At 37.3% G+C, this 10,439-nt stretch overlaps 1 protein-coding gene across 1 annotated transcript in view; it reads left to right on the plus strand.

Annotated features, from left to right (window-relative positions):
- MYO3A (myosin IIIA) overlaps positions 1 to 10,439 on the plus strand; it is a 360,696-nt gene that overhangs the window by 57,171 nt on the left and 293,086 nt on the right. Inside the window, exon 5 of the mRNA XM_007936415.2 lies at positions 6,516 to 6,592. Within this exon, the coding sequence (XP_007934606.1) occupies positions 6,516 to 6,592 (77 nt within the window). The remainder of the gene's footprint in view (positions 1 to 6,515; positions 6,593 to 10,439) is intronic.

A 10,439-nucleotide genomic window follows, 5' to 3' on the forward strand; every position in this document is an offset into this window, starting at 1 on the left:
TTCAAGATTTAAAAACCTGGGTCCCGACTCTGGCCAGACTAAGGGCACCGGTGCGCTCCAGCTCAAGTGGAGTCTACTCCGGCTCAGCGAGGCTCAGCCCAGGGCAACTTGCAAACCCTCGGGTGGATCCAGACGGCTGGTAAAATGTCTTTTTCGCTCACCACCACCCAAACCGTCCAACACCGCAGCAGACCCCACACACACGCACTTTGGGGTTCCAAGTTTCAACACTCCCTGATGACATTTTTTAAGGAGAGCATATTGCAATTCATGCATCTGGCAACCTAAGGTACTGCCGCTTTCATTCCACATCCATTGCTGTCAAGTCAATTCCGACTCGTAGCAACCCTGTAGGACAGAATAAAACTTTCCTTTAGGGTTCCTCAGGCCAGAAATCTTTATGGAAGTAGATTGTCATATCTTTTTCCCACAGAGTGGCAGGTTGGTTCAAACGGCTGACCTTGACCTTTCAGTTAGCAGCCAAGTGCTTTAGCCACCGTGCCATCGGGGCTCCTAAAAAGCGTTACTCACCTTATTGTGTTAACCTCAACAGAATGAGGATATTAGATGGTATAAATTTTATGGCTCCTTCCTATTGATAAAATTTTATATTATAATTTCAAATCTCTTTCCTGCAGTATTTTGTTAACAACAACAATAAATTCCATATCCTCCTTTTGCTCTCTTGAGATTTTTACCATATCATTATAGCAAACCATATTGTTATAGCAAACCAATTTATCAGGACTGCTTGAACCACATTGTTGTTAGGTGCTGTTGAGTTGGTTCTGACTGGTAGTGCCCCTATGTGCAACAGAACAAAACAGTACCCGCTCCTGTGCCATCCTCAAGCCCAAGTTGGAAACCACATGTAGTTGACTTTTTTTGTATATAGTAGTTGTGTTCTGTAAAGTCACCATGAACAGTGAATTAGCCAGTACTGACTATTGCTCCTAGGGGAAATACAGAGCCTCTGGTCATGATGTTTTCATCAACCAATTAAAATAGTTTTGTTTTAAGTGTGTTTCTGTTTAAAGACACCTTGTTTAATATATATATTGTTGATTCGTTAGCAGAAGAAAGGCTTAGTGACGTGCTCCTGAAAATCAGCCATTGAAAACACTGCTGAGCACAGTTACATTCTGACACACAAATCTAGGGTCATCTTGAGTCAGAATCCACTGAGCAGCAATTGGTTTTTCTGGTTTTATTGATTTGGGGGTTACAAATAAATTTTAGCAAGTAAGTGAATTCACAAACACAGAATCTGTGAGGAGTAGCTTTATCTGAAACTCTGCTTCCTTCCTAAGAACTTAAGTGATATCTTTACTGGAAGTACAATGTCTGCACGTTTCTCTCCTAGAAATGACATATGCAATAGGGAATGGGGTTGCTGTGCAGCCATCAAGCAGTCCCAGATGCCTTACTAAATACCAAAAACCAAACCCACTGCCATTGACTGATTCCTACTCATAGTGATCCTATAGGACAGAGTAGAACTTCCCCATAGGGTTTCCAAGGCTGTAAATCTTTATGGAAGATTACCTCATCTTCCTCTCTCACACCACCTGGTGGATTTGAGGCTTAGTAAAAAAAAACAACTCACTGCTGTCAAGTCGAATCTGACTCATAGCGACCCCTCCTTGGTTTTCCGAGGTGGTATCTCTATGGAAGTAGATTGCCCAGTCTTCCTAACAAGGAGTGACTGGTGGCTTTGAACTACCATCCGTCTGACAGCTGTCAAACGCCTTGGATACTAAGCCACCAGAACTCCCTGAGCCTTAGTAGAAAGGCCTGAAATGGTGTGAAGAGTCCCCAGCAGTGTAATCAAGCAGAAGGCTGAAGAATCATTAACACAGACTGCCTTGAGGTTCCTATGACCCTGCTCTCCTTTTTCCCCTTTTGGTTTATTGCCCTCCCTTCTAGTCTGTTTTCTGTGCAGCCCTCATCTCTTCTTGGCCTTCTGTTCCTTTCCATATCCTCTCACTATCCCAACTTTCTGCATGGAATTTTCCACCCTTCTGTATCTTCCCCCTTGAGATGCTTATGTAACTGTTTACTTTGGTGACTTATTCTGTTAGTCACTCTCTGCACAAGATGATTTTCTTAATCTTCTTTACTTCCTAGGGCTCCTGAATCTATTGATTCGATCCCTATTGCTTTTTAAAGTAATTTATGTCAGTCATATTTTACATTTTAGTATTCCTCCCTTCTTTGCTGCTTTTCTTGTGGGAATTTGTACTCAGAATGCCATCTGTCCTCAGGAAAGTTGATTGATCTCTCCAGCTTAATTTTACTAACTTGAAAGTAAATAAAGTAGGTTTTATGACCTTTAAATGGCCTTCTAGCCCCAAGGCTATGTGATTAAAAGAAAAAAAAAAAAAAAAAACCAAACTCACTGCCATCAAGTTGATTCCAACTCATAATAAGCCCCCTTTGGGTTGCCGAGGCAGTAAATCTTTACGGAAGTAGATTGCCTAGTCTTCCTTCCACAGAGTGGCTGGTGGGTTTGAACCGCCAACCTTCTGGTTAGCAATCAAGTGCATTAGGCACTACGCCACAAGAGCTCCTTAAGGCTATGTGATTAGGTTGATAAAATTATGTTGAGTTTTTACAGACTTTGTATAAGGACTCACAAAACATGAAATTCAGTAAATTTCTTCCTCTCTTTTCTGATTGGACAGGTGTACTGTTTTTAATATGATTTAACATGATACTCATCTAACCAAAAAAATCTCATTACCATTAAGTCAGTTCTGACTCATGGAAACCATCCAGTATTCTCAAATTTAAGGATTTCTTACCCTACCAAGTTGCATTTTTCCATTTTCCTGTATTTTGGGACTTTGTACTTTTCCTTCCTTGCATTCTTGGCTGAATATTCCTGGTTTCCATATATTATTTCTGCCACAACCAGGTAGAAAAAGATTTTTTTGCAGGATCCCAGTGGATATCAAATGATACATGAAACTCTAAACGCATATAATTCATTATCTCAGTTCATCTTAAGTCAGTGGTCCATCAAGTGGGCCCTGCCAATGCCAAGGTATGTGAAAGACATCATACAGGTGTAGGAGGAAATATTCTTAACCTCTTTTACAGTTATTTTAAAAATCTCATCCTTAAAATGATCTATATTTATATGTTTCATAATGTCTGGTCTAATATGCTAGTAAATATATTGAGGCTAGTCAATCTGTTTGTCTATCTATATATGGTATGCTTGCTGTAAAATTTCTTACCATTTGGGGTGTATGATTGAAAGGCTTGGATGCAAAGCATTAGCCTTAGAAAATGCTTAATCGCATTAATATGTGTGCTGTTGTTATGTGCCGTCAAGTCGGACTCGATGCAGACCCAACTCATAGCGACCCCTCCTTGGGTTTCCAAGGCAGTATCAATACAGAAGTAGATTGCCCCATCTTCCTTCTGAGGAGTGGCTGGTGGGTTTGAATCGCCATCCTTCTGATTAGCAGTCAAGTGTCTTAGGCACTATGCTACCAGAGCTCCCATTAATGTGCATAGAAATATATAAATGTAATGTCTAATTAATATAGAGTTCACTGGCTCTTGTTAGCTGCTATTGAATTGACCAGCTCATGGTGACCCCACATGTAAACAGAATTGATCATGCCATCCCGTGATCTATTGTGCATCATTGCAATCCATAGGGTTTTTATTGACTGATTTTCAGAAGTAGATCACTAGGCTTTTCTTCCTAATCTATATTAGTCTGGAAGCTCTACTGAAAGGTTTCAGCATCGTAGCAACATGCAAGCTCCCACTGACAGACTAGTGGTGGTTGCGCATGCATTGGCCTAGAGGCAGACCGTGGTCTCCTGCATGGAAGGTGAGGATTCTGCCACTGAACCACCACTGACCCAATGACTCTTAGGCTTTGTAAACCTATTATTGACTACTGCATTTTAAAATTTGCTCCTTCATATGTAAAAAACACTGGGTTCTTGCATTAGTCAGAGTTCCATGGTTATAAGCAATGAAAACTAACTGACCAATTTAAGCAAGGATACTGAAAAGACACTGGCTTAATGACACATTGTCAATGGAGAAGGTGAGCAGTTTGGCCTCCTTAGAACAGCCCTCAGAACAGCCTCCTCAAACAGCCCTAGACCTCGGGAGTATATCTGCGGGACCAACCTGTAGGCCCTGCCATTGGTTGACTCGGCTTTAGTTACCTTCTCTCCCTGAGTATTTCTACTCAAGATTTATACTTACAAGAAAGAGAATCTAAATGGTCTGTATTGGGTCACATGGCACACTCCCACAAAACTTTTTTAGCATCCTTTGTATATATTTCCTGTTGTGGAAAGAAAGGAAGGTCCTTTCCATGTATCCATGTCTATAAATTCAGGCACTAGGATATGACTAGCTGAAAAAATGCCAATGCTTGTGGCATAATCTTTTCTTCATATCTGAAAAGAGAACTCCCCCACCCTAAAAAAAAAAGAAAAAATGTCAAATGATTAGTTTCAAATGTTACATTCCTGCCAGGAATTATTATTTTCTTTATTTTTCACTTGGTTGTGATTTTTTCCTTCCCTTTACATTTCAGTTAAATGATAATTGAATTCTTATATTATCTGCAAATTGAAACAAAGCTATTTACCAGTGGTCAAATATAATTTTAAATTTTTTCATAAATAATTAGAAACCATTAGAATAAATTAATTTTAAATTAAATTTTATTTTTAAATACATTAACTTTTCTCATAAATATACATTATAACACTGATACTATCATAGAACCTAAGCTTAATCATCTATGCCTTGAATTCACAGAAAGACAAGATAAAATGTTTAGATTTAAACTTAATTTTTCTGAAACATAGAATGCTTAGAGTAGAGGCAGAATATATATATTGGAGAAAAATAATAACAAATCATTTCCTTTCTTTATGTATTTGTTAGAAAATACTTAAGGGACAACCTTCAAGCATAGATTAGGTCATTTCCTTTGGATTTGGAAAATGATTCAATGAGGGCTTTTTTTTTAATTCTGTCAAAAAATGAACATTTTAAAGATCAAAATTTGAAGGGCATAGATTTAGATTCTTTTTGGATAGGATTTTTGTGTAGGTGGAGTAAGACAGTAAGGCATGCCTGTTTCTACCAGTGAAATACCTATGTGACTGAATCAGGACTTTGAATTCCATGATAAAAGTCAAATGCCATCTTGGAAGAAACAAATTTATCCCATTTTAAATCTCAACTAATGCTTTTGGTCTATTTGGTTTAAAAGATAAGCAGCCAAAACCTAAAAGAAATGTGATACCTGGGAGATACCCTCTGTAGCAAGGAAGTCAGGGAATAAAAACCCATGGTTTGGGTATAAACCATCAAGGCTGGAACTGGTGAAAGCTAGGAGCACTGCACAGCCGGAAGGATCCAGGCCCTGCTATGTGAGAACAGTGGTGTGTAAAGTGATAAAAGGGACTGTGCTCCAAATTCTCTTAAGGGTCAGTTAAGATTGTGTCTAATCAGGTGGAATTAATGGATGATATGACTAAATTATTTGGTTATACTTTTATCATAGCCCTTCTGCCCATAAGTTTCCTGAAGGAAAAGAACTAATTCTACTAGTAGGGATGGTTTAAATAAACTAAAACATAAAACCAGTTGCTGTTGAGTCAGTTCTGACTCATGGAGACCTCATTTATGTCATAATAGAACTGTGCTCCATAGGGTTTTCAGTGACTGTTTTTTGGAAGTGGATCACTGGGCCTTTATGGTGTGAATATTGTTGCTGTTGTTAGGCGCTGTTGAGTCATTTCTGACTCACAGAGACCCCATGTGACAGAGTAGAACTACCCCATAGGGTTTTCTAGACTGTAATCTTTACAGGAGCACATTGCTAGGTCTTTCTTTCATGAAACCTTTTGGTGGGTTTGAACTGGCAGCCTTTCAATTAGCAGCCAAACACTTTACCAGCATAAATAGATGTAATTAATTTTAAACTTTCAGTCAGATATGATTTATCCAAGTTTGATAGATGGAAATGATTTTATTCACTTTCACAAGTCACCTAATATGTGCACAACACTATATAAAACATTCTCAAACTCACTGGGATTTGTTACTGGGGATGAGTGGAGGGCATGCCATGCAAATAACAATTGCATGCCAAAATATGTAATAGCGAAAAATAGTTAAAAATGCAGAAAATCAAAGGAAATAGAAGTCACCATGATCAGAAAAGATCATGTGTCAGCATGGTGGAACTAAGACTCTAAATGGGGCTTTATGGATGGATAGGACATGAATATGAGAGGAAAAATAGGAAAACCATTCTCGATTTTGACTACGCAAATATCCTTATTTAGGATTCTTTAATGTGAAGTGCAAGTCTGTGGCAACTTTGAGGGAATTTTACATTTTAATATTTGTTTTATTTTAAATAAAATTAATTTTAATATTTGTAGGAAAATTCATTGCAATTTGAATATCTTAACATAAGCAATTACTGCAAGAAGTTAAATTGTGTCTCTTTTTTTCAGGTGTATCTGCACAGCTCACTAGCACCTGGCATTGTCGGAACACGTCTGTAGGAACACCATTTTGGATGGCTCCTGAGGTCAGATAGTTTGTTTTGTTTTAATAATTTATTGAGAAGAAAATCATATAACGTGAAATTAACCATTTTAAGTGTACAATTCAGTGATGTTTAGTACATTCATAGTGTTGTGCAACCACATATATCTAATTCCAAAACATTTCCTTCACTTTGAAGTATATTCTCTTACCCATTAAGCAGGTTTTCCCATCCCCCCAGACCCTGGTAACCACCAATTTGCATTCTGTCTCTATGGCTTTACCTTTTCTGGATTTTTCATATAAATGCAATCATACAATATTTAGCTTTTTGTTGCTGGCTTCTACCACTTAGCATAATGGTTTGAAGGTTCATCATTCACATTGTAGCATTTATCAGTACTTCATTCCTTGTTATGACTTAGTAATAGTTATTTTATGTACAAACCACAGTTTCTTTATTCGTTCATCCTTTGATGTTCACGTGGGCTGTTTCTACCTTTTGGCTATTGTGAATAATGCTTCTGTCCATATGCATCCACATGTACTTATTTAAGTATCTATTTTCAGGTATGGTGTTTTAGTGCCTAAGGCATTTGACTGCTAACCAGAAGGTTGGTAGTTCAAATCCACCAGCCACTCTGTGGAAGGAAGATTGGGCAATCTCCTTCCATAAAGATTTACCACCTCAGAAACTCAACGTGGGTCACTATGAGTAGGAATCAACTCAATGGCAATGAGTTTGGTTTGGTTTTGGTTTTTTCAGCTCTTTAACTTATATACCTACTAGTGGAATTTCTGAGTCAAATTGTAATTCTGTGTTTAACTTTTTGAAGAATCACCAAACTGTTTTCCATAGCAGCTGAACCATTTTACATTACCACCAGCAGTGTACTTAGGTTCTAATTTCTCCGTATTCAGCACTTGTTATTTTCTGTTTTGTTTTTTATCATAGCCATCATAGTGAGTATGAAGTGGTATTTTATTATGCTTTTAATTTGCAGGTCCCTAATGGGGAGCTCAGGAGCTCTGGTAGCATAGTGGCTAAGGCACTTGAGTGCTAACCTGAAGGCTGGCAGTTCAAACCCACCAGCCACTCCTCGGAAGGACAATGGGGCAATCTACTTCCGTAGTGATACTGCCTCGGAAACCCAAGGAGGGGTCGCTATGAGTCGGGTCCGACTCAACAGAAAATAACAACAACAACAACAAATGGGGAGCTCTGGTAGCATAGTGCCTAAGGCACTTGAGTGCTAACCTGAAGGCTGGCAGTTCAAACCCACCAGCCACTCCTCAGAAGGAAAATGGAGCAATCTACTTCCCTAGTGATACTGCCTCGGAAACCCAAGGAGGGGTCGCTATGAGTCGGATCCAACTTGATGGCGGTGAGTTTGGTTTTGGGATGGCAGTGACTTTGGTTTTGGTAATGAATAATGAGAGAGCTCTGATGGCATAGTGCCTAAGGCATTTAACTGCTAACCAGAAAGCTTAAACCCATTATTCAAACCCATTAGTCACTCCTCAAAAGGAAGGTTGGGCTCTACTTCCATAGTGATACTGCCTTGGAAACCCAAGGAGGGCGTTCTATGAGTGAGATCCGACTTGACCACAGTGAGTTTGTTTTGGTTTTGGTAATGAATAATGATGTTGAGCATATATTATGTGCTTGTTGGACATTTAGACATCTTCTTTCAGGAAATGTCTATTCAGTCATTTGCCTGTTTTTTAACTGGGTTATTTGTATTTTTGCTGTTAAGTATTAAGAGTTGTTCATATATTCTTGATACTAGATCCTAATCAGATATATGATTTAAAGTATCTTCGCCCATTATATGGACAGTCTCTTTGCTTTCTTTATAATGTTCTTTGATGCATAAGAGTTTTCATTTTGATAAACTCCATTTTATCTATTTTTTTTCTTTTGTTGTGTATGATTTTGGTGTCATGTCTAAGAGTCCTTGCCAAATCCAAGATCATGAAGATTTATCCCTATGTTTTCTACTGGGATTTCATGGTTTTAACTGTTATATTTAGGTCATTGATCCATTTTGATTTTAATATCTGGTGTGAGGTTGGGGTCTAACTTCATTCTTTTCTGTGTGGAAATCCAATTGTCCCAGAGCCACACATTGAAGAGATTCTTTCCTTATTGAATGGTCTTGTTAACCTTTTAGAAAATTATTTGGCCATAGGTGTAAGTCCACCAACTTTGTTCTTCTTTTTTCAAGTTTGTTTTGGCTGTTACCCACTTCTGTAAGTCAATTTTTACTTCGTAAGAACCCTATAAGACAGAATAGAACTGCTCCATAGTGTTTCCGAAGCTGTAAATCTTTACAGAAGTACGCTGCGTTTTGGCTATTAGAAACTCTTTTTAATTCCCTATGAAGTTAAGGACCAACTGTTCCATTTCTGTAAAAAATGCTGTTGGAATTTTTTATAGCAATTGCATTGAATATGTAGATCACAATGGGACTATTGGCATCTTAATAATATCAAGTCATTCCATCCATGAACACAAGACATTTTTTCATTCATTTAGGTCTTTTCAAATTTTATTCAGCTATATTTTATAGTTTTCATTGTACAAGTCTTTTACCTCCTTGGTTAAATTTATTTCTGGGTATTCTTTTGAATGCTTCCACAAATGAAATTGTTTTCTTTATTTCCTTTTCAGATCTTTCATTGCTGGTATATAGAAGCACAACTAATTCTTGTGTCTTGCTCTTATACCCTGTGACTTTGCTCAATTCACTTATTAGCTCTACTTGTCTCTTGTAGATTTTTTGGGATTTTCTACATATAAGATCATGTCATATGCAAACGATATGGTTTCACTTTCTGATTTGGATACCTTCTAATAATTTTCTTGCCTAATTGTTCTGCCTAGAATGTTGAATGGCAGCGGTAAGAGCAGGCATCATTATGATGTTTCTGATTTTAGAGGGAAAGCTTTCAGTCTTTCATCATTGAGTATAATGTTAGCTGTGGATTTTTCATAAATGCCCTTTAGCATGTTAAGCAAATTCCCTTTTATTTCTAGTTTTTGAAGAGTTTTAAATCATGGAAAGAGTGTTGAATTTTGTCACATGCTTTTTCTGCATCAGTTGAGATTATCATGTGGTATTTTTTTACTTCCTTCTGAAATATATTATATTGACTGATTTTCATATTTTGAACCACCTCAGATAGAATTTTGAAAGATACAGTTGTAATCTTTGATTCTGTCTGACTGACTTTTACATGCTTTCTCTGTATATGTTCTTGGATATACTACAAGAAATTGTCAGCTGTGCCATTTTCCTGTGAGATTTTTGTGTATGTGAGAAGGAACACAGGGTGTGTTCAGTAAATGGGCTATGAATGAACTTATGAATAAATAAAAGATTGAATGAATGTATGAATCAGATGAGATAAAGAAAAACTACTTCTTTAATTTTTCACTAAATTTAATTATTTAGCATAATATCTATGTTAATGGTATTTATATTCCATTTTTAAATTAGAAATATTATGAAACCCCTTAACCTTTGTTTAAGATTGGATTTAGGTTTATTAAGCTACATGACAGGTTTCCATATTGAGTCAGTAGGCCTGGGGCTGTGTTCAGCTTTAGTAGATTCTTTTCACCATTACCTTTGGGATGTTACAGATAAACTGCTATGGTTAGGGTAAAATTTTCTACAGTCTCATTTTCTCCCCATAGTCACTATTAAAGTCTTTGATCTTTTAAATTATATTTATCAGTAAAGAACACTTTTTTTTTTTTTTAATTGTGATTTGGGTGAAGATTTACAGAGCAAATTCACTTTCCATATAGCAGTTCACATATACTTCGTCTCATGTCATTGACCACAGTTTACCACAGTGCAACAGCTTCCCTCCCACTTCCT

The sequence above is a fragment of the Orycteropus afer genome, unplaced genomic scaffold (assembly GCF_000298275.1).
Source record: "Orycteropus afer afer isolate SDZICR_OR568_19922 unplaced genomic scaffold, OryAfe1.0 scaffold00035, whole genome shotgun sequence".
NCBI classification, from domain to species: domain Eukaryota; kingdom Metazoa; phylum Chordata; class Mammalia; order Tubulidentata; family Orycteropodidae; genus Orycteropus; species Orycteropus afer.